The sequence below is a fragment of the Camelus bactrianus genome, chromosome 11, assembly GCF_048773025.1.
Source record: "Camelus bactrianus isolate YW-2024 breed Bactrian camel chromosome 11, ASM4877302v1, whole genome shotgun sequence".
Classification (NCBI taxonomy): domain Eukaryota; kingdom Metazoa; phylum Chordata; class Mammalia; order Artiodactyla; family Camelidae; genus Camelus; species Camelus bactrianus.
Genome location: NC_133549.1, coordinates 27,082,950 through 27,107,327, shown reverse-complemented (window position 1 = coordinate 27,107,327; position 24,378 = coordinate 27,082,950). Strand labels below are relative to the sequence as shown.

Genomic DNA, 24,378 nt, shown 5'->3' with positions numbered 1-24,378 from the left:
CCGGAAACACTTTATAATGAGGACTGTCCACTAGCCAAATAAGACTTTGGTCAAAAGATCCATCAGGGAAGGTGGACACTGGGCTGAGAAGCCCTGGTGAGTGACCGAATAGTCAGACCAGCATGGGGGCCACGGCACAATTCTTAACATCCTGCACTGTGATGCGGGAATGGGAATAGGTGGCCTGGGAAAAGGAGTGGTGGCAGGCAAAATATTTTATCATTAACAAGAAAAAACAGTTAGTTGATAAGGCCACATCCCTTGAGGCAGGAGTGGAGGAGCAGGGAGTTGCTGGGGCTGGGCCAGAGCCAGGGATGAAGGCCATTTACTAGGCCCTGTGGCCAAGTTCAAGTCCTCAACAGCAGGCTTCCTGGTGGAAAGGTCTCAGGCAAGCCTGCCTCAACTTCCCTGTCTGCAAAATGGGACTAGTAGCCCCTACTTTCCTTGACAGTTCAAATTAGAGGCTATATGTGAAGAAGCACTTTGTAGAGCAAAGCACCCCAGAAATCCAGGGGTTATTATTTTGGGGGGAAGTGTTTGAATGGTGCTTTTTAAAAAAATTGAAGTATAGTTGATTTACAATGCTGTGTTAATTGCTAGTGTACAGCATAGTAATTCAGTTATACATATATATTCCTTTTCATATTCTTCTTCATTATGGGCTGTTACAAACTATTAAATATGGTTTCGTATGCTATATAGTAGGACCTTGTTGTTTATCCAGAGCTTATTATTTTTATTAACCCTACTGCGAATATTTTATTTTTATTCATTCTACAGCCTAAAGATATTATGTTGTTGTTTCATCCGGATTTTTAAAAGTTTTTCATTTTGAAAAATTTTAGACTTACTCAGATGCAGAGAGGACTGAGGCCCCTGTGCCCTTCAGCCCGCTTCAACAGTTCTTAATATTTCATCCGGCGATTTTAAGTTCACTTAATAATTTCCTTTTTTTTTCTCACTTAATAATTTCTGCCATTAATTGAATTCTCAAAGTGCTGTAAGCCCTCTGAAGTAAAATCTGCCCCTGATCTTGGGAAAAAGAGCGTGTCTGTGTGTTAGGTGATTTGGACCGAAATGCCTGTCTTAGTCCGTGATGGGCTTCCCAGCAGTGTCTGACCCTACAGTGGGCGGTGTGGAATCACATGGGGTCGGGGTCGGGGTCGGGGTCGGGGTGGGGGCTCTGTGGCCCCTTCACCCTGCCTTCAGCCACGAGGGCAGGATCAGTTCCCTCAGGAGTCTGTGGGCCTCTGTGGACTCTGCTTTTCAACTTGCTGCCATTTGAAAGGAAAAGGTTGTTCTGGAGTCTAAAGGATTATTTACAGGAGACACTTGGGCGTGGCTGGCAGGAGTTTTGAGGGAGTGGGGGAGTCTGTTGTCTGCTCATTTCAGCTGGCCATGTGGGCGCCCCCTGGACGTGCTCACTTTGGGGGATGGTCACCCATTCCCTTGCCTGGGTGCTGCGACTTCAGGAGACAAGGTGGGGAGAAGGGAGTCAGGGGTGAAGGCTGATTGGACTTCCTTTGGTCTATTTCTGCCCAAAGCTACTGTGTGTAATTCAAGCCTCTTAACTCAGTCACACGTACTCTGGGTGGTTGTGAGGGTCAGATATCAGCTCCAGGAGGCATCATGTCTGTCTAGCAACCTGATCTGTTCCTTGTGCCTGGAACAGTGTGTGGCACATAGTGCTCAGTAAGTGCTTATATTTATGGTGAAGACTAGAGGGGAGGGAGAGAGGATGGGAGGAGGGAGGGAAGGAAAAGTTACATTTGTCCATCTATTATTAATAATTCTTCACAAATCTTTCATTCAGGACAAAGAAATATCATTAGAAGGCCCTCAAGGGGAAAAAAAATGTGTTTCCTCTAGGCTGGGAATACTTTCTCTATTTTTTCTTTTTGTAGAAATTGTATTCCAATCTCAGGCTTAGCTCAGATGAGATTTCATCTTTTGAAATGTTTTAGACTTTCTCTGGCAAAATCCATGGCCGCCTCTGTTGTCTCCCACACCACCGTTCCCCCCTCTGTAAAGCCCAGACAGGAGGATGGTCAGTCTCTGCTTTGTCGAGTGCCAGGGGCAAGCTGGTCACTGGGCAGGCACCCCCAAGGTTGGCACTGTCACTTCCACATCACCACAGAGGACATGGGCTCAGAGAGGTGAAGTGACTTACCCAGCTAGACACAGCTAGTGAATGGTGGGCCTTAGATCAGAACTGAGCCTCATCTGATTCCAGAGCCCTGCTTGGAGCCCTGCTAGCTGCTCCCTGCTGCTCCCAGGGTTGGGGGAGGTCTGAATCCCTGGCTTTTGATTCCCCATCTCTGGGGTGGGCGGCCCTCATGGATAGGAATGGACCCTGTGTCCCCTGCTCCCAGGGCTAGTGCAGAGCTGGGGTGTGCAGCTCCAACAGGGGCACATCTCACTGACTGGCCACACAGCACCCTGTGTGTGGGGTCTGTTCCCCTCCTCACCCCTGCCTGCAGAGACCCCCAGGAATTTATGAGCCCGGGGAACAGGGGCATGGCCCACTCTGGTCCTTGTGGAGGGTGGGGGCTTGGTACACATCAGTGCCAACCTCCAGGTTGGCAGGAGGTTTACCAGAGTAGGGAAAGGGGGCGGAGAGCATACAGGACCTCTGAGCACCTGAATGTAAACTCCATGCAGACGGGGGCCTTGTCTATCTTGCTAGTTGTACCTGCAGTTTCTGTTGCTCGGTCTAAGCACATAGTAGGTGCTTAATAAATACCTATCAAATGCATGTGTCACCTCCAAGCCCTGCTTCCTGACCTTCCCCAGAGCTGGCTTGGTTGTGGGTTCTTGAGTTACTACCGAGAGTGGGTGGGCCAGGCCGAAGGGCCACCCAGTGTGCCCTGTCCCCTGATTGGACAGCAGCTCTGCCACCCCTCACTGGTGTCACTGCTCCTGCCTGCCTGGAGTGTGTCCCTGCAGCCTGGCTGGGTCAGATAAGCGTCCCTCAGTAGGGACTGCCTGTGGGGCGCTTGCCGCCCCCAGTGTTGTTTCCCTGACGTCTCATCTGCTCCCTCGGCTTCCTGTCTCCTGGACACTCGTGTCCCAAGTGGCTAAAAGGCTGGTCATCGGGAGAGGGGGACACAGTGTCCGAGCCACTAATCCCCAGCCTCGGGCGGGCCCTTGAACTTTTCCTTTAAACAGCTCTCCGACCCCCAGCAGCACTTCAGGTCACATTCCCAGAGAGCCTGCTGATGAGGGCTGAGTCTGTTTATTTTCCAAGATTTCAAAAAACATGCTTTTTCCCCTCCCCTCTGACCTTAAAACTTTTTTTTCTCTGCGATACTCATATTTTTAACTTCATGAGAAAATACGGTAAGGGAGCATATTTTCTTTTCACAACTGTCATATTAAAAGAGATTTTTAATTAAGGAAAAAAGGTTTGTGGGATGGGGGGAGTCAGGTGGGGTTTTTTTTGGTGCTGTAGGGGCTACTTAGAGCTATTTTCTGCCTGGAGCCCCGTGTATGTGGCCCCCGCTCGAAGGTTCTGAGAGGATTCTGCAAACAGGGCCTGCAGCTGTTTTGGTCATTGTTGTGGTCAAGGATTTCTGGGCACCTTTTCCTCTCCTTCTGAAGACCTAGGACTAAATCGGCTGAGTGCTGTAAACAAGCATCTCCCTTCACAGCAGGAAGTGTTTAATGTCTTTGCTCTTGGGAGCTGGTATTCTGGGCAGAGTGTGGGGCAGGATGGGAGGCGGGCCTGCCCTGCTCGTGGCTCTCTCCCACTGTGGGGACAAGGATGGTGGCAGCTGCGGGCTTATCTGTAGCCCCAGAATTCTCATCTGGTGGATGTAGGATCTGGGGCCCAGATAGGGTTGGTGACTTGACCACAGTCACACAGCCCCTGGATGGTGATGAGTGAAGGCCTGGCAGAGAGTGATTTCTCTGTATCTTGGTCTTTGTGCCAATGCCCCCCCATTCCCGGGTCTCCCCAGGACCCAGCAGCGGTTTGTTGATGGGCCTCCTGGAGGTACTTTTCTTTCAGCTCCAGCTGAACTGTCTTTAGCCTCAGCGTGGTTCTCTTGTTTCCAGTTTGTACAACCCTGCTCTTTGTTCAGCTCTGATCAGGGTCAGACAAGTCAAACACCTACATTTCAGGGATCCTTCTAGAATTAAAAACTTTAATTCAACAAGTATGTATCAATTGGGAGGCTGCTTTGTGCTCAAGAAAAGTAGAAAAGCTGGTCGCTGCTCATGCAGAGCCCTTGCTTGGCAGGGGAGGTTGAATGAAATGAACCCCCAAGTCCAGAGCTGCTTCTGGAGGATACCTCTGCCCCCTTCTCATCACCTCTGCCCTTTGCACTCACCTCTGCTGCCTCTGTCCTGGTTCAGAGTTTCATTCCTTCTCTTGCCTGGGCTCTTGCAATAGCCCCTGGAATACCTCCTGGTTTTGCCAACATCATGAGGACTCTAAAACTCGCATCTGATCGAGGCTTTCCTCCCACCGGCTGGTTCCAACCTCTCCCCCCAGACTCGTGTCCCTTCCCAGGCACCCAGTGACCCAAGCCTCTGAAGCCGCTCTGCCTGGGAATGCCCTCTCACCCTCCTCCGCTCGGAGGACACCTACTTGTCCTTCCAGGTTGTGATGAGACATCCCTCCTTCGGGGAGCCTTCTAGATTCCTTGGGCTTCGTTTTCCCTTTCTGTCTCCTGTGGCCTTCTGTTCACAGGGGGCCTGCAGCCTCCTAGGTTGGGCATAGTCATCTGCTTCCTTGCCTGTCTTGTCTTCCAGACTGGGCTCCCCCAAGGAGGGGGCTTTCGTGCCTCTATTCCCAGCATCAAGCCCAGCGCAGCACAAGTCAAAGATGGGAGTGTGCTTATTCAGCAAATACACCCAGGACAGAGGGGAGAGGATCACGGAAAAGCAAGAGGGTAAGAGAGGTGGTAGAAGCTTTGCAGAGGGGTGAGCCTTGAGTTGGCCCTTGAGGGGTGAGCAGACATTAGGTTGGGGGGTTGGATTTAGGATGGAGGGTCTTATGCAGTGGGGACGACGTGTTAGAGGCCCCTGGAGCTGGCGGTGGGCAGGTGGCAGCAGGTGGGTGACGCTAGGGGTTGGGGTGGGAGTGGGGAAGATCCAACGGGGAATCTTTCTCCATGATGTTCAAGTTTCCTGTGGCTTGATCTCTTCCACTTTCTGCAAGCTGACATCAGTGGCAAGAGAGTTTCTTGGGTTTTCAGAGTAACGCAATTCATCAGGAAACTTGGTGAAAACTGTGCTGCCCTCTTAGCTACATGCCACAGTAGAGGGTTCAGCCTGGCATCTGGACACAGGCTCCTTTTGGGGTCATTTATTTGGGCCATGGATGGGTGGGTGGGTCCCACCAGCAGCATCAGTTGCCGCGGGCGCTGGTGGGTGCAGAGCTGCTTCCCGGAGCCAGGAAGGAACTGCGTCCTCAGACCTCCTCCTCGGCCGGCCTTCGCGGTCGCCTGGTGCCTTGGCTTCGGCTCATCCGCTCATTGTTTTTGGGTTGCTGCCTGGGGCGGGTGGCTATTTTGGGGGTCTTTCAGAGAATTCTAAAAAAATAAATAAGCTCCAAACTTACTTCTTATTCTTAGGGAATAAGGACATTTGAAGTGGCACACAAACTTGAGGATGCCTTTGCCAGCCGGGACAGGGTGGGGCTCTCCAATCATATTGACTTAATGGTTTACAAAGTGCCTTTTATAACTTAATCCCAGTGACACTGAGCACTAGCTGTGGGTCAGACCCTGCACTCAGCTCCTAGGGGTATCAGCCCATGTCATCTTTCCGGCAGCCTTATGGGCAAGAATTATCTCGTTTTATAGATAAAAAAACTAAGGCCTAGAAAAGTTATTTATCATTTGTAGTTTAAGGTCAAGAGGCCCAGTATGGGACTCATTTACGTTCTTCTTTGACTTTTCCACGATCTTGTGAACCATCTCATTTAACAGATGAGAAAATCGAGGCCCGGAGAGTCATACAGAGGCACATCCAACCTGAACCCAGGCTCCTGACATGTGATCCAGTGCACTTCCCTCTGGCCAGGCTGCTGTATATCAGCTGACAGATGCTGCTGTCCCGTGGGGTAGTCGTAAAGCCTTGGATGCAGGGTTCGCCTTCATTGGAGCAGTGGCAGGAGATGCAGCACGTGCCCTGTGTATTAAGTGACTGTCGTTCTTATCCAGCCCTCGCCCTCCCAGAGCACTGGGGCTGTCCCTCCGGTGACTCCTGACAATGGGTGCAGCAGATCAGTTGATGTCAACCTGCGCAGTGGCATGAGGTGGCTGCTGCTTTCTGCTATACTGGCTCCTCGCTGCCCCTGGTGGTGCAGTGGATGGTGCCTAGAAGCTCTGGCAGGGGTCAGTGCGAGGAGGGAGTGGTGCAGGTGCTCCATCCCTCACTTAAACGTCTCTGCAGGGTGATACCCAAGTCAGGAGTGGGAACAATACTATATTGTTTTGTTAAACCTGAAACATACACCTTTGGTTGGAGGGGGTGAGATGCGTCTATTAGGGTTTAGTAATGACAAGGGCACTCTGTCTTTTCAGATGTTTGACAGTCACCTGCTAATCCCCTGAGATCTGGGAGCCGCACCCCCCGCCACTTTGCAGGGCGGTGGGCCCAGAAGCAGCAGCACACGGGAGGCTCAGGTGTCCTGGTTTAAGAAGACGCATTTGTACTTGCTCCTGACACTTGCTGAGGGGAGAAAAGGGCACGTGGATCTGAGTGAGATACCTGTGGGGTGGGGGGAGAACGCGCCAAAGACCCAAGTCCCAACCCAGCTAACATTTATTGAGCACCTGCTGGGTGCACATGCTCTGCTCGGCACTGCACCTGTAATGTCTTGTTTGGTCCTCACAGCGCGGGTCTCTGAGATCAGTGCTGTTTGCTCATTTGTTCCCTCACTCATTCATCAAGATTACTGAGCTCCTCCTGTGCACCAGGTACCAGTCTGGGTGCCGAATAAGGCAGAGAAACTCCTACCTCCGGGAGCTTACATCCTAGTGGGAGTCAACCAGGGTAGCAGAGAGCAGCAGAGAGCTGGGCACCTCCGGGCCTATGCTTCTGAACACCCTGTCCCTTGTTCCACCCTGACTGTATCACTCTCCACCTCCAGCCTAGACGCGTAGACCTGTCTCTGAGCCCAGGTGCCACTGCACGACAAGCTTCTACGAATTGGCAACTGTGTTTTTAAAATCAAGAGGTACACAGGAAGGGGAACTGCAAGAAAGGAGCATATACTCTTTTTTGTAGGGTGCAAAACTGACATTTGGTTTGTTTGAAGACTAGTGTGCTGCCTTCCAAAGGATGAGCCACAGGGTTCTGTATATCGTGGGGATGGGAAGAGGGAGGGAAGAGGGCAACCCCATCTGGAGAAGGACGCCAGTGTGCTATTGGCAAAGGGCAGAGGTTGTCCTCTGGAAAGAGAACACGATTTGCTCAGTTTCCCCCCAACCATTCGGTGAGCTGTGACTTTGGGAAGTTGTTTGACCTGCTTTTCATTTCTAGGAGACTGATAACACTTATGTTTTAGAACATTCTCCCTTATATTAATATCATGACCTAGATGTTTACAAAAGAATTCCAGACAATTTTTTGGGGTTAAGCTTCTTATTGAGGTGTACTGTCCGTGTAGAAAAGGCAGAAACAATAAACATACTGCTAAATGGGATTTTGCAGAGCACACACATTGCAGAGCCAGCGCCACAGAAGCCTCCTGGAGTCCCCTCCAGTCCCCACCTGCCCCAAGGTGGTCCTCACACCAGGGGTTGGTTTTGCCCGCCTTTGGACTCTGGGAGAGTGGAATCACACGCTGTCTCTGACTCATCCCTGCGTTTGAGATTCGTGGCTGCAGGTACTTGGAGTCAGTCGGCCCTTTCTCACAGTCTTCCGTTGTCTCCCATACACATTTGATGGTCACGGCAACCCCATGAGATACGTGGGTTGGGGACTGTTCCTCCTATCTGATGAGGCAGGAAGCCCAGAGTTGGGGTGGGGAAGTGGCCTGCGAGGTCACGCAGGTCAGCTGAGGTCGGCAGGGGTCCCCCAGAGAAGCCTCCCCTGGAGCTCCACTCCCCAGACCTCACAATGCTGCACTGAGCCTCCCCCTTATGTTTAGTGTAACGTGTTCTGGAACTTTCCCCTCCAGTTTCACGTAAATCCTCTGTGCTGCACCACAAGTTCATATCCACATCTTTGTTTGTTCTGTAGAAACAGACGCTCTCCTTTGCATCTCTGGGAAATAACTCACATTCCCTAGAGGTCACCCTTGGTTGGCCGGCTGAGGGATGCAGCCTTCATGACCTCACCCTCCTCCCAACCCTATAATTATCCGGGTTGCTCACCTCTGTGCCCTTCCTTAGTTAGCCATCAGTCTCAAATCCTGAGCCCAGCTAGAAAACCCCCAGTGGGCTTGGCTCTCCTGGGGAGGTTGCCTTAGGCAGTCATGCTGGGAGCCTTTTCCTCCAGCCTCCTATTGAGGTAGAAACATACAGTGAGAGGTGTCTACTTTGTCCTGAAAACACGTCCACAGTGCTCTGCTAGGCAGGCCTGTCCTCTCCTGTTGTAAACTCCACTCCGGCACAGCCCTGTCTGATGCAGGCTTACTGACGGGGCATTCTGTGCTCCAGCCTCTCCTTTCCCCTTGTTTTTAAATGAGCGTCTGTCATCAGGGAGACCGCTGCCTCCCAACCTCCCCATTGCAGCAGCAAACCCTGTTCATAACTCCTAAGTATTTATTTCTGGTCCCTAAAGGTCAAACACCCTTCTGGCTCATGAGAAGTCTGGAACTGAGTCTCTCTGAGGAGCTGGGAATGGATTGTGGGTTGACAGCTCAGATGGGGGTGACTCTGGGACATGTCCCATCTGACAGCTGCTAAGGAAGTGACTTGATCTTTCTGGGAGTGATTTGTCCCTTTGCCTTAGAAATTGCCACTGGCTCTCTCTTTGGTCCTCCAAAAGCTACCGGTTCTCCTTTTGAGTTATTCTGACCATGTTCCCTTATTAGTTGAATCCAGGCTTTCTGAATTCCCACTGCTGATTTTGCTTTTTAGCTAAGCTCTAAACAGCAAACACGTAGCATGCATAGTATTATTCCATCTGCTGGTGCCAGTGTCAGATGTTGCTAATCAATTACAGCACTCCTGTCTGCTGAACCTGAACCCTGTCTTGAGTCCCAGAACTCCAGGCAGCTCCTGCCGTCTGTTTGGAGCTCACAGGCTTAAAATCTTTTTGCCGTTGCAGCTCCAGGTGGTACAAACAATCCTGCTTTCTGCCGAGGAAGTTTGATTTCCTATGAAAGGGGCCAGAAGTGAAGGAAATCACCTTTCTGAAGTACTCGTTAGTTGCCTGGACTTTCTCAGGCAGGTCGGGTGGCAGGGAGTGGGTGCGGGGGGGCCTGTCTTGCCCAGTGGGTATTTTGAATTCAGGAGTCCACATTCCTTTGCTGCTGGTGTCATTTGCTGCTTCCAGAATCACACTTTCAAGGAGACTTGAAGTTTGTAAATAAATAACTGGGCTCTCTCCCAGCCTCCTGAGGTCTCACAATGGCTGGTTGTTAGTGGAGTCCTCAGAATACATCCAACAGGATAAAAATGTGACTTGTGCAAGTCCCCAGTTTGGAATAGACTCACTTCCTGCTTCCTGGGTGAGACACCACCTGGCAGGAGGGAGGCCCTTGCTGGGGGCGGGGCAGCCCGAGGTTCACGGCCATCCTCCTCCTCGTGGCCAGGTTTGGTCTGGGCGCCCCTGCTCCTTATCCCATGTGTTTATTTCCCAGGCAGAACTCCAGGGCTCCCCCAGGTGCTCGCCACTGCTGATCACAGAGCTGGTGGTTCTCCTTTTCCAGCAGGAGGCTTAGGGCAGAGGGCTGGGTTAGGGGGCTCCTGGGAACATGGGTGAGTCCTCCCCGGTCCCACATTTGTCACCTGCTCCCCAGTGCACTTTGTTATTGCTGGACTGGCTGGGGTGTATCGGCCTCGGGCCAGCTTACCTGGTGGTTTAAAACCAGACTTAATCAAAATGTAAATACTTCTTAGGGCCAGAAAGCAGTTCTGTCCAGGTGTTTGAGCAGAGGCCGGAGAGCTGGGAGCCTGAGGAGGGGGCAGGGCCTATCGAACCCCTTCTGCACAGAGTCCGGGGTTCCTTGGGGCCCTTGCCAGGAGCCTCTGGAGGAGCCATTGTCACCAGGTGACAACGCCCCACCTGCCCCATCACTGCTTGTAGGCGCTGTCACTTGGGCAAAGGTTGTTCTGGTGGCAACAGCATCTGCTCCTTTCCTCCTTCCCTGGTCCCCCTACACCCACACCCCCTCAGAGTCAGTGGCATTTCACAGAGGGGGCCTCTGGCTCTCCGGAGGTTGCTCAGTGAGTAGGAGGACACAGTCACATGGTTTATGGACGGGCCGTGTGTCCAGCATTGTTCTGGACTCCAAAGATCAGTAGTGACCAAGGCAGGTAGGATCCCTGCCCTCCTGTTGAGGTGGTGGCCCGGCAGTAAACCAGGAAGCAAACAAGATCATGTCAGTTATAAATAATCTATAAATACTCAGACAGTACTAATTCCCGATAGTGATGAGAACTCTGGAGTCAGTGAGATAAAGCAGGACCAGATGAGAGAATGAGACAGACCCTGTGGGTGGAGTGTGACTATAGAGGGGCCAGGGAGCCTCTGTGAGGGGGTCATGTTCTCAGACGTGTCAGAAAGGAGCCCACAAGAGATAGGCAGGCAGGGGGCACAGCTGGAGCAAAGCCTTGGAGGTGAGAATGGACTGGGAAGTCTGTGTGGGAACAGGATGAGGTCAGGCCACCTGGAGAGGAGTGCGGGCCTGGGAGAAGCTGGGGGCTGAGGTGAGAAGCAGGCGGAGGGGCTAGTTGTGCGAAGCTTTTGGACATTATTCCAAGCTTTTGGGGTAGTCTTCGGAGGACTTGATGTGATTTGGGTTTGGACAGCTCTGGCTGCTGGGGGAGATGTTTTGAAGCAGGTGAGAACAGAAGTGGGAGAGCCGGGAGGAGGCTGGTCTAGTTGAGTGACAAGAGAGGATGCCAGCCTGGTCCAAGGTGGCAGCTGTGGAGACAGGGAGAGGACAGGCGTGTGTTTTGCTGTAGAAACCACAGATCTGGGGATGGACCCAGTGTGGAATATAAACTAGGGGATGGAAAGTAAAGAATCTGGGGTGCCTTCTGGGTTTGGGACTCAGTGGGGCTCCTCTGATCTACTCACCTCCCAGGTGGTGTCCCTCCCCTGGTGGACCTGGAGCCCTTGCTTACCTTAAAGTGCCAGTGTGATGCCTGCCTCTTGTGGGCATCCATTATCCTTCTTGGAGAGATTGACTCCATCTGCCTTTCTGGGTCCAGAAGGACAGTGTAATGTTACCTAGAGTCCAGGGATGTTGGAAAACTTGGGGTTTAGTGCCTGAGAGATTGAACCCTGGCTGAGGGGCCAGGGAGCTGTGGTTGTCCCCAGTGATGGTACCTTGATTGAGTTGATTGAGTGCTTGCCCTGCACTGTGCCGAGAGCCGTACGTGCATTTTCACGGTTGCTCCTCCCAACCCTGAGCAGCCAGGTGGATGTAGAGAGACCAGGGCTCAGTGTTTGGTCTGAGGTCACCCAGCTAGTGAGTGGCTGAGCTAACCTACAGGCCTCTGACTCCAAGTATTAAGTCCTTTACCAGCACCCAATGCTGTCCCCTCACCAGCCTTGTGCTGAGGGCCTTCTCCGTGCTGGTCCCTATCTAGGGCTGGGGGCCGGAGAACCCCTGCTCCTCTGAGCATGCACAAGAGGATCTCAGGGAATTTGCAGAAAGAGTCTTCTCTCCTTCCCTCCCTTCCCAAGAGGGCCTGCTGCCGGGGCTCAGGCCTGGTGGGAGCTGTAGGCAGAGGAGACCTTTGGGGCTGGGCAGGAGCTGTGCCAGCCCCCTTTTTGGGCAGCCGCCACAGCTGCCTGGGCCCCACCCTCCTCTGCCCTGGCACCTGCAGGAACACACCTGCCCAATTTCCACTTGATCTGCCGCTGCCTGTTCCTGCCAGGGGTGGGGAGCAAAGCTCCTCCGTCAGGTTTAGACAAACCCAAAGGGATCCCTCAGGGTCTGAGGATGAAAGTCATCCCAGGAGGTTATTGTGCCAGTTTTTCTGTAGCAGAGAGTGAGGGGAGATTGTTATTCTGATGTCCAGAAGAAGAGCATGTGATGTGCCAACAACACCCAAACCTCAGTTCAGATGCCCTAGCCTGACAGGTGACCTTCTGTGTGTGTGCTTATGAGGACAATACCTGGGACTCTGGGACTGAGCCAGTGGGGTATGGTTTTCCTGACTACCACCTTGTCCATGTCCCCCTGCTGCCCAGTGGGAACCCGTGGGGGTAAGGCTTGCTTCCTCCTCAATTCAAATTGCGTGTCCCCCCACCACCCCAGCCCCCTGCCCGGCCCATTGTAAGCACCTAGTAAGTATTGGTTGGTAGGTTGAGTGAGTGAGTGAATGAATTTCCCCTGGTCTTTGATGCTCCTCTGTCACTCTAGACCTGCGCAGTCCAAGCTGCTAGCCACTTGCTACAGGTGGCCACAGAGCCGCTGAAGTGTGGCCAGTCTGAACTGAGGTGTCCTGAAATATATCATCTATGCTGGATTTCAAAGCCTTAGTATGACGAAGACAGTGAAATGTCTCATTAATAATTTTTCATACTGATTACATGCTGAATGGATATTTGATGTTGATTTAAATATGAAATGTCATTAAAATTAATTTTGCTCATTTCTTTTTCCTCTTTCAATGTGGCTCCCAGCACTTTAAGTGTATTTGCCTGTGTGGTTCACATTCTGTTCCTCTCAGACAATGCTGGCCTCAACTGAGGTATTTGTCTTTGAAAGGCCAAGAGACCTGGGCTGGATCCCCAAGTCTCCCCTTCCTGCCTGTGTTACCAAAGCAGGGCTCTGAGCCTTAGTTTCCTCACCTTTGAAATGGGGCTGGCGAGTGAAGCCTCAGGGACTGGTCAGAATTAGTGCGAGGAGGCCGCTGCGACTTGTTGGGGTGGGGCAGGGTGTCTTGGCTCAGGCAGGCTCTGATTTGGGTGTTTGGGGCCAGGCCATGACTGAGCCCTGCTCCTGGGACTCAGAGTCCAGGCCATGATGATGAGTTGGAGGAAAGCGAAATAAAAGAAAAAATCCCTGTGTCCCAAGGAAGCAGATGTGTCAGGAGGTTGGAGTAACGAAGGCAGGCAGGCTTCTGCTCAGGAGCACTAAGCCCCAGGAAGGGGGGCACAGAAGCAGGGGTAGGCCATGTCTGTCACCCCCACCCCAGGGCCCTGGGGCTCTCCCCACCCACCTGGGTCATGGCCTTCGCTCTCCATGGTGCTGGTGTTGAGAAGGTGCATGGCTGTCCTTCAACAGCCCTTGAGTTCAGAACGAGACCTGTGTGTGTGTGTGTGTGTGTGTTACTCATTTCACCCCCATCTCCAGGATTTGGTGTCCCGGCCCTTGAAGTGGGTGGGGCAGGTTCAGGACCAGGTGGAGTTTCTGAGCCCCCCAGCCCCTGCCCCCTTGGCCACCTGGGAATCTACCAGGATTCACTCAGTTCTGATGGCGTCCCATTAATTTCCCCAGCTGGTCCTCCCAGTCCAGTGAGCATTAGCCCATTTCACAGGGAGTTTGCAGGCTGGGGAGAGAAGCAACTCATCAAAGGCCACACACCTAAAGAGGGGGTGGGCGGCCAGGAGTTGAACCTGGGTCTGCGCTGGGTGCTTGAGGGCGGACTTCTGACACAGTGCCTGGAAATCTGCAGCTGGAGGGCCTGGGGTGGATTGGTGGGGAGGCCTGTGCCACTTGTCTTTAGAATATTATCATTTGTAGTGTGCTGGTCTGTCTGTGCCTCTGTCTCCAGTCTGCTTCGTCGGTTGATCCCTGAGCCTGCTTGGTTAAGGCCCCAGCTCCTCCCAGAGCAAGAAGAGAATGGCTCAGCATTCCTCAGTTTCCTCAGATGTCACAGCTGGACCTCCCTCGTTGAGTTGAGGGGAAGACTGAGAGAGGCCGGCCTATGAAGATTGCTGCTCCGTAACAGCAGCTAATGGGTGTTACTGTTTCTTTTGCTGTTACCCGGTCTTCTGTTTCCAGCTCTTTCTCTTGAAGCTTTGGAAACAGAAACCCTAAATGATTGATAGCAAGTGAAGGTGCATCCCAAGGTCAGGCGTGGCCAACAGGTAGGGGCTGGTCTGTTTCAGCCACGCAGGGATGCCAGAGATTCCAGGTAAGGGGTGCGGCCCTGGGCCCAGCTGTCAGGGCTCCCAGGGCAGCTGCTCCTCACAGCTGGGCTTGGCCATGTGAAGTGTGTTCCCCAAATCTGCTCTGGTGGTGCAGGATGAGGTGCCTGGCTTCAGGGAGCCTTGGGACAGCCCAGAAGAAGTCTGGAGAAGACTGAACCTCACCTTATGCTTGGCTGTGAGGGCCTGGCCTAGAGCCTCTGACCCTCCAGCCTCCAGGGCTCCCTACTTTGAGGCTCAGGGCTCTCAGGTGCTTCCAGGAACCAAAGGTCCCCTCCCCAGGAGGTTCTTGGCCTTCTATCCCTTTGAGGGAAGAGCAAGGAGCAAGCAGAAGATGTACACGGTCACCTCTCAGTCCTGGGTGGGAAGGCGCATAGCACAGCCTGTGATGTCTCTGCTAACCCATTCATTCCTTCATTCACTCATTGACAGACACTAACTGAGGTCTGCCATGAGCCTGGAAGTGTGTCCTAGGCACTGAGAGCTGATGAGCAAAAGGGACATGGTCTCTGTCCTCTTGGATGGGAACCTAATAAAGACACAGATGACGATATGTGCTTTGAAGGAAGGACTGTGAAACAGTGGGAGGGAAACATGGAGACATACCTCTTGGATTGGTGGAGAGGGGGTTCAGGGATTGATGTGACTCCATGCTGAGACCTGAACACTTGTCGGGGGAAGTGGGGGCAATATATCAGAGTCCTCAGAGCAGCATTATTTGTGATGGTAAAAGTTTAGAGATAACCTACATGTCTCTTAACAGAGTGGATGAATGAATTATTTTCTTAAAACCTGTAGGTATATGTTTTTAAAATTTTTATTCTCTTTAAGCTTGAAATATTTTATTAAAGAAAAAAGATACTGGAAGTGTGTATCTAGCAGGAGGAATGGCATGTGCAAAGGCCCTGAGGCAGGAAATCTTTCCCAGTGAGGAAGCAAGTGAAGGCCCTGATTTTGCTCTGGAGGCCACCCTACTTTGGGCATCTCTCTGTTCAAAAGTCTGCTCTCAGCTGTCCCTGAGACCATAGGAAAGGCCCTTTTTTGACCCTTGAGAAGGCCTTCTAGCAGTCCTGGGTGTCAGCTGGAGGACACAGTGATGGTGGGGGAAATTGGACCACTGAGGGCAATGCCTGCCTAAGCTAGATTTGTGGGAGGGGAAAACTTGGGGGTGAGTCAGCCCTCCTTGGTTGGATGCAATAGAGCCTGGTTGAGCTTCTTCCAAGGGCCTGTGGTGAGTCTTCTCTCTCTTTGTGGAGGACTCTGCCTGCTCACCAGGCCATCTGTGTGAGGTGAGTCACTGTTTTCCCCCATTTCGTGAATCACAGACACCTCCGAGCAGGTCTGTTCAGCCTGAACTGCACACACTGGTGAACTTCGACATCCGGACGAACAAGCTAGGCATGTGCTTCCACATTGTGTGCATGGACGGCTCTTCCAGAACTCTCTGAAACCCATGGAAGCATGGCCTGTAGATTAAGGATCACTAGTCTGGTCCAAGACCTCACTTTCCTGATGTGGAAACAGAGGCCCAAATAGGGGAGGTGTCTTTTTGAGGTCACGCAGAGAGGGAAGGAAGCAAGGGGCTTGGCTTGAGCGCATTCTCTTGGCCCTGAATGTGGGTCTCCATGTCCCTAGCCAAGATTAGTGCTGCTGACCTCTCCTGGGGGAAGATGTGTCATGTCTGACTCTGGCCCCTGAGCCTGCTGGGTGGGGTGGGAACCACGGGTGTGAGATTCTGGCCCGGGCGCTGCACCTGCAGGTGCTTCCTGCAGATGTTCTGCTGTGGAGCACTTCCCTCCCTCTCCGTGCAACCCTCTGGCTGCAGTGTCCTCCAGCATCTACTCAGAGCAGGGCAGTGGCCTGGACCAGGGCAGTGGCCCACTGTGGAGGGGCAGGGAGATGGCAGAGTCAAGTGTCATTTGGAAACAGAATCCGTAGAACTTGATGGATGGTTGCAGGTGGAAGACTGTTAGTTGTTGCTGTGTAAGAGATTACTCAAAACTTAGCAGTGAGAACAACAATCAGCATTTGTTATCTCCTGGTTTTTATGGATCAGGAATTTGGGACGGGCTTAGCTGGGTGGTTCTGGCTCAGGGTCTCTCTGAGGCTGCAGTCAGCATTGGCTGGAGCTGCCATCATCTGAAGGCTTGACTGGAGCCAGAAGACCCTCCTTCAAGGTGGCTCATGCACATGGTTGGCAAATTAATGCTGGCTGTTTGTAGGGGGTTAATGCTTGGCTCCTGCCCACATGGGCCTCTCTGTAGGGCTACTGTGTCCTCAGAATGGCTGATCCAAGAGAGAACGGGGCAGAAGGCACAGTGACTTCCATGAGCTAGCCTTGGAGTCATAGTCTGTCGTTTCCTCCACGTCCCATTGGCTACACAGGTTCAATGTGGGAGGGGCCTGCAGAGGCTGTGGAAGCCAGGAGGTGAGACTCACTGGGCCATCTTGGAGGCTGTTTACCACAGAGGCCTTGAGGTGGATGGAATCAGGAATGATACCTAGATTTTTGGCCTGAGTGGCTGGGTGAATGGTGGTGCCATTTATTGGTAGGTGAGCATGTTTGGGTGAAGATTGGTGGGAATCAGGACCCCAGTTTGGAAGACTTGACCTCTGCACCACTTCCCTGGCCTCAGGCTTTGGGGAAACTTTCTCAGGGTTTAGTTCTCATCTATCTCTCAAACTCACTCCACGTCAGCCTCATGGACCAGGAGTTAAGAACCAGGAATTCTTAGGTTCAAATTCCAGCTTAGCCACTTAGTGGCTGTGTGTCCTTGGGCCAGATACTTGGCCTCTCTGGGCTTGTTTCCTCATCTGTAAAAGAAATCCACTTTGTTGCGGTATCGTGAGACTCAGATGATGGAGCTGCAGCACTCAGGCTGGGGCCTGGCTCTCCCTGACTGCTTTGCGCCTCAGGTTTTCCCAGCCCTTCTGTGGGCCCAGTCAGAGCTACATCATAACACACCCAGGTCGCTGGGTGGATTTGATTGGAAGGATTTCTAAAGAGTCTGTTCAGCTTCTTTTAAGTAGATGATGCAAAAATTCTGGGGACAGCAGAAGTAATTATTACTCGCAGGGAAATGCAAATATTTTTATGAATATCCTATGAAAAATTGGTGCATTTTTTTATGAGCAAGCAGTCCTGTTTATTTCTCTAACAAAATAGCCACAGTTGTGCTTCAGGGGCCAACTTTCCATGCCAGTGGCTTTTCTTGGGGGTCAGCTCACCTCCCTCCTACTCCCTAACCCTTTCTTTTCTTCTTTAACCCAGAGAAAACATAATGAAGACAAAAGTGACCAATTTGGGGCTTTGCTGAAAGAAGGGGATTACTTTTGCTGTGAAAAGTTAATTTTTGTGGCCAAACTTTCTCAACTGTGAAAACCAATGTGGGCAAAAGCATAGTAAGCCCGAAAGTACATTTGGAAAATGACTTTCCTTGGAAAGGACATTTTTAAGGTCATTAGTGTTTGCAAGAGGACAGGCGGGGTCTGTTTTCTCTTGAAGGAGATGTTCGCTAAACTCCTACTAAAGACACAGAGGAGTAGTGGGAAAGAGGGGTAGGCACAGGGAGGAGATGCTTGGGGAGCCAGGATGGGGAGCCAGAGGGCTTAAAATCATGTTAGCGCCCATCGGGTACCTGGCGCTGTGCTAAGCACACTCTCTGTTGGACCCTTACAGAGGGCATTTGCTTATTACACCAGTTAGGAAATCGTGGCTCAGAGAGATTGGGGAGGTGTCCTGTGGTCACTCAGCTGGTGGACAGAGGACTCAGAAGTCCAGCACTTTCTGTCTGATGAGAGTCCCTGCTCTTTCTATGTTGCTCTTGGAGCGGGGCTTTTGGTTCAGGGTCAGGGTAACTGACACAGTGAGATGCGAGGATTCACACTGCAGGAGAAGGGCTGGGGAGGTTGTGTGCGCCCTGCCTCTCCTAGGGAAGGTGTTGTGTTCCCATTTTCAGGGAGGAAAATGCAGGTTCAGAAAAGAGTCCAGTGTGTGATGTGGTTTCATTGTTTTAAAGTCCATTTGCGGGGAGGTGGGTATAGCTCAAGTGGTGGAGCGCATGCTTAGCATGCACAAGGTCCTGATTTCAATCCCGGGTACCTCCTCCAAAAATAAATAAAAAAAACCTGATTACCTCTCCCTACCTCCCACCAAAATAAAATAATTAAATAGTACAATGAAGCAAATAAAGTCCATTTGGAAACCACCTCTTCACTTGTGGTCCTGCCTCTTGATCTGTTTATCCATCTATTCATCAATGATTTATTGAGCATTTCTTATGTGCCAAGCACTGTTCTGGGTACTCGGGAGACAGCAGGGAACAAAACAAAGATCCCTGCCCTCGTGAAACCTGCATTCTAACGGAAGGAGAGGTGGAGACAGGCAATTAAGTGATAAACAGAATCAATGAGCCACACAGAATGTTACAAGGTACAGAGGAAATTAAAAATGCAAAGGAAGAGAGAGATCAGGAGAGGCAGGCAGTGGTGGTGCAGGCTGCAGGGTTAGAAAGGGTGACCGGCAGGTGCTCCTTTGGAAGGATGGACATGCTGTGGAGCTAGGTAGAGGTGGTGGCAGCACAGCATGGTGAATGTACTAAGTGCCACTGAGCTGTTCACTTTAAAGTAGTTAATTTTATGTTATACGAATTTCACTTCAATACATTATATATTAGGGGGAAAAAAGGTGGTCAGGGTCAGTTTCATGGAAAAAGTGATATTTGTGCAGAAGCCTAAAGGAGGGGAAGGTGTTCGTGCCGAGGATGTTTTCTCCCAGGGAGAGGGAGGAGTGTTCCAGGCAGAGGGAACAGCAAGAGCAGATGAACTCAGGTGAACTATGACCTCGGGGCCAGATCCCTGGGGCCAAATCCCCAGGGCCAACAGCCTGCTGTTTTTGTAATAAAGTTTTATTGGAATATAGCCATGTTCATTTGTTTACATACTGTCTGTGACCCAGAGACTTCATCTGGCTCTTTACAGAAAAAGTTGCGAACTCCTGAGTGAGAACAAAGGTCCTCAGGTGGGAAGGTGCCGGGGTGTCTGATGAAGGTGAGGAGAGTGAGGCTGGAGTGAGTGAAGGAGGGAAGCAGGTGAGGTCAGAGAGGCCATGGGGCCAAATCATGTAGCTCTCCTGCATGGCTTCCCTGTGGCACCCCTGGCAAATGTCAGGACAGATGCTGACATCATGCTGATGGGGAAATGTGTGCATGTGTGTGTATTGTGGGGGCGCTGTGGTAGGGTGGAGATGTTGCTGAACTTGGGAGTCATAAGACCTGAGCTTTAGACCTGCTGCCTGTCCCTTGCCAGCTCTGTGTCCTGTCATCTCATTTACAGAAGTGATGGTGATGGTGGTAGTGGTAGTGGAATGATGGTGGTGATGGTGGTGATGTTGATGGTGGTGATGCTAAGGATGGTGGTGATAGTAATGGTGGTTGTGGGGTGACGGTGGTGATGGTAATGATGGTGGAAGTGGGATGATGGTGGTGATGATATTGGCTACACTTAGTGAGCTCCTACTCTGCTAGGCTCTTGCACACTTGGCTCTAGTCCTTAACACAGCAAGACAAATTGGGTAGCAGCATCTTCATTTGCAGGAGAAAACGCTGAGTGATTTAGGAAAGGCTCCACAGTGAGTGTGTGGCAGGGCTGGGATAACAGGCTGTGATCACCACTTATCATATTGCAGTGAAGAGGCCTCGAGGCAGTGGGCGTGAGAACCCCGGGTAAGCACACCGTCACTCCAGGACAGCAGCCTTTGGTGGTGGTGACCCAGTCTGCCCTGCCCTCAGCAGGAAGGGTTTCCTGAGAGGGACCAGTTTCCTGAGAGGGACTGTTCCTTGGCCTCACTGCCGTCCCACCACCCCACCACCCAAATCCACACCAGAAGCCTCTCTCTCAGTGTGGTGGGGAGGGGCCATGTCCTCCCACCCCGTCCCCATGGCGACCAGCTAGCAGGCCTTGTGTTGGTTTGGGTTTTCCTAATTGAGGTTGTGGGATCCTTTTGGTTGTGGCTGAGGTTTTTCTGCTCTGGAAACCTGACTGTGTGGTGTGGCCATGAGGTGGGGCCTGGAGGTGCCGGGACCTGCCCGCAGGCCACAGGCCGCACAGGCCCCGTGCCGCCCCCAACGCCTCATACCACTTCAACACTGCACTTCCTTTGAAGAACATCCTGGAGGTTTTAGGTTCTTGTCGCTGACAGCTGTGGCACCACGTAACGTTCCGTGGTCAGGATAGCTGTGTGTCTTTGCCTCCCCATGTCTGGTCCCACAGAGGGCAGGGCGGGGCCGGCCCGGAGGCCTGGGGCGCGGTAGTGCACCACTCCGATCTGCCCACCGCGGTTTGTGCCCACCCTCCTGGTGGGGTCCCTGTGAACAACGGAAGCCCCAGCTAAGCTGCCGAGTTCAGCTCACAGGGTTAACAGGGCCCGGAAAGACTTTCAGTCTCTCCCCACTCCTCTTCCTCCTGAGCTTGGGCAGGGTGCTTCGTGGCCTGGCTGCATCTGCATCAGAGTGTCAGCCTTTTGAATAGAGCTGGGGGCTTCATCCTGCATTCTGAGCGCATCCCTTGGTCTCTGCGGTGGTAAGGAGGGTCAGTGCCCCCTCGTGGTGAAGGTGGTGGTGGTGGTGTTAGGCCAGGGAAAGCACTTTTGGGTGGGGAGAGGCTCTGTGACCCCAGACCTGCCTCCTCCCTCTCTTGCCCACCCCTGGGGTCCTATGTCCAGCTCGGAAGGCTCTGGACACAGTTGAAGACACTAGGGCTACCTGATGCTTCCTGCCCCGAGGAACCTTGGACACGGCTGCCCAGCATCAGCGGCACAGTTCCCATCTCAGAAGCTTCTGGACCAGTGATGCCTTTGGTGTTATGTTTTCTTCTAAACATTTCCATCAGTGGGTAGTTATAGGGGTGTCCCCACCTGGGGCCACCAGATCCTGACCTCCCAGCTCGAGCACTCTGGGACAGTGGGGTAACCAAGGAGCAGAGGGCAGGGGAGGAAAGAGAAGGAGTCACCTTGATTCTGGGGCATCCAGGAAGCTTCACAGAGGAGGCTGCCCTGAGGCAGAAACCCTGCGAGTACTGGATATTTCCAGAAAGTGAGACCTATAAAAACAGAATGAGGCCCCTAGCCCTGTGTTTGCAAGCTCCACCCACCGCCGCCCCACCTATCTGATCAGCTCTCTTATTATCTGTACCTACCAGATCTTAAAGAAGAATTCTTTTGGAGAAAAGGGTTCTTCTGCCCTGACCTGGCACCCCCCCCACCCCTTCTCATCCCGGTTGAGGAAGCGAGGCCCAGAGGGGTGGGCCCGTCTCCCTTTGACAGTGGTTGCCACGTGCGCTGGGTTGGAGAAAGTCCCCTGCAGGCTGAGGTCACCTCCAGTACATGTATCCCTTTTGGAAAGGCTTGAGTCACTCAGTGACGCAGCTCTGACTGGCCCTATAATTGGGATCTTGCCTTGTTTGGGGCTGCACAAAAAGAGACTGAACGAGAGGGATGCCACACGCCCTCCCTCTCAGCTTCAGCTGTGGGTACCACTCTGGGGATGCCACTCTGGCGGTGGCGAGTGTGGCAGGGCCCAGGTGGCTGGGACAGAAATATTGGTGGCAGGGAGAGCAAGCGTGGAAGAAGCAGACACAGGGGTCGCCTCCCTCATCAGGAAAACCGGCCTTCTCCGCTTTGCCTGTGGCCTCTGAGAACACCCACGGCTTCCCTGTGGTGATATTTTCTGGAAAGCCAGCCCTGCTGGCAGCGCTGTGGAAACTGAGTCCTAAAAGCTCACCTGGGAAGAAAGGAATTGAACAGACTCTTTAGCTCCACAGACGTCACAGGCGAACTTGTAACAGTACCTTCCACTTGACCGGCTGGAGTGCGTGAGTCATCAGCCTCTGTGGCTGGGAACACAGAGAGCGGTCCTTCCCACGTTCAGTCAGTAGGATACTCAAGAACGTCCCAGACCTTGATCCAAATGCGCTGAGAGCAGCTCCTCCAGTATTCATGGTTCCCAACCACCGCCCCCTCCAGATGTGTATTCTAAAGACCTGCTTTGCAGCACAATTTGAATTTCTAACATATTTGGTCCCTGGCATTAGCATGACCTTTCCCAGTATCATGGCCCCTGGTGACCCAGAGCCATTCCCTGGGAGGGGCTCTGAGATGGGAAGGAAGGGGCCCTGCTGGGCAGCCGGGGGCCCCTCTAGCCCAGGCCCCCTGTACCCCATGTCCTTCTGCCTTTAACCAGCAGTTTCCTAAACTGTTTTGCAAGGAAGGGTGGCCGTTTCTGTGGTTTCGCTTGTGCTCCCACTGGCCATGCCTGCTACTCCCTGGGGGTTCCGCTCTGAAAGCAAACTTCACTCAGCCCCACCGTCCCGCCCCATCCGCAAGGGCCAGAACTAACTGACAAGGTTGTTTCAGAGTCTAGGCTGGCCCACGACATGTGGCCTGGGGAGAAAAGATGAGTAAGCCAATCAGATTTGCTCCTTGGGACTGTAGAGTCAGGAGTCCAGCAGACGGGCAGGGAGGGGGCTGCGGGGTCCAGAGGACTTGGGGCCTTGATGACTGCAACACAATTCTGATACCGGCTATCCCGGAGTGAGCCAAGACTGCACAGACGGAGCACAGTCCCCACAAGACCGTCCTCACTTCAGACCCGAGCCACGAGTTTGGGGGTCCCCAGACACACACACTTCTGAAAACTGGCTACAAATTTTGAGGGACTCCCCTATCTCCCCATCAGTTTTGATGATTCACTAGGAGGACTCACAGAGCTCAGGAGAGTGCTGTTTCCAATCTTATTCGAGCAAAAGGATACAAATCTGAACCAGTGAAAGGGGGAGATGCATAGGGCCCGGTCTGCAAGGAACGCGTCACCCTCCCCACACACCAATATATGGTCACCAACCAGGATGTTCACCCAAGCCTGGTGCCCAGAATTTTCATTGGGCTTTTATCACTCAGGAGCGATTGATTGAATCATTGGCCACATGGTTGAACTCAATCCGCAGCACCCTTCCCCTCCCTGGAGTTTGGATACCATCGTTTGGCTGGAAGCCCCAACCCTCTAGCCCCATGGGTGGTCACTCTGGCATGGCCAGCCCCAGCCTGAGTCATCTCATTAGCTTAAACTCAGGTATGGCTCTGGGGCCCATCATGAGTAAAATCCACACCCCCCATCATTCAAGAAATTCCAAGGACTTGGAGGTCACCTCCCAGGAACCAGGGACAAGGTCAAGTTGTTCATTTTTAAAAAAAAATTTTTGATGGAGGGGTAGGTAGTTAGGGATTGAACCCAGGACCTTGTGCATGCTAGGCATACACGCTACCACTGAGCTACACCCTTCCCCCTCAAGTTCTTCATTATACAACAGCTGATTGGCTCCATGCAAAAAGGAGAGTAAGCCTGTCATGGTCTGCAGAGAAGCAAGTGGAGAAATGAGAGGCAGAGGCACCCTAGGTTCGCCATGTCTCCACGGCCTTCCTGTTCCCACAAACCCAGCTGCTCTTGACTGCCTCTCCTTAGATTCTTACAGGCCCCTGTGATCCTGGTAATAACCTCCCTCTTTGTGGGTCAGCTTGAATAAGTCTCTCTTCCTGCTAACCTCGGCTAGAACCACACTCACCAACACAGTTTTCTGAATTGAACTGAGAAGTCTGTCTTGGAGGAGCATGGTCCATGGGGAAACAGCCTCCACTTACTCGGGGCCCACAAAACACATCAGGTCCTCTACGGATGCCAGTGTGCCCATCTCCAGGGATGATTCTCTCCGTCTGGAATCCATAGAATAAAGGTCCAAAGGCCAGCAGAATGGGATGAGGCATCCAGGAAGTATAAGGTGGATGCACTGATGATCCGGGTGGGTTAGAGGTGAGTCCTGCCTCCTCTCTAGGGAGCTAGCCCAGGGCTTGGTGCTGGGAGTGGTGGGGCGGGTCCCTGAGGCCATCTCACTAACCCGCACTCCCCAAGGCCACAGGTGAGCTCTTCTCCAGCGTCTCCCTGTGGCTTTCTGGAAACAGCTGGGTCCTCATCCAGTTTGCCCTCCTGCCCTGGTGAGTGGCCAGGGAAGTGGCTCTGTGGGCATCATGTGAGAAGAATGCTCAAGTCAGGTGGGGGATGGGGACCTGGCTTCCTGTCAGAGTCAGATCCCAGGATC

General features: G+C 52.5%; 1 protein-coding gene across 3 annotated transcripts in view; it reads left to right on the top strand.

Annotated features, from left to right (window-relative positions):
* GRK5 (G protein-coupled receptor kinase 5) overlaps window positions 1-24,378 on the top strand; it is a 199,407-nt gene that overhangs the window by 58,046 nt on the left and 116,983 nt on the right. For 2 of the 3 annotated variants that reach the window (XM_045506558.2, XM_045506557.2), the window contains one exon: window positions 4,756-4,895. The exons of the other annotated variant lie outside the window; for it this stretch is intronic. In XM_045506558.2, the coding sequence (XP_045362514.1) occupies window positions 4,829-4,895 (67 nt within the window). In that variant the 5' untranslated portion in view covers window positions 4,756-4,828. Of the gene's footprint in view, window positions 1-4,755; window positions 4,896-24,378 lie in introns of those variants that run through there. 3 annotated transcript variants of the gene reach the window in all.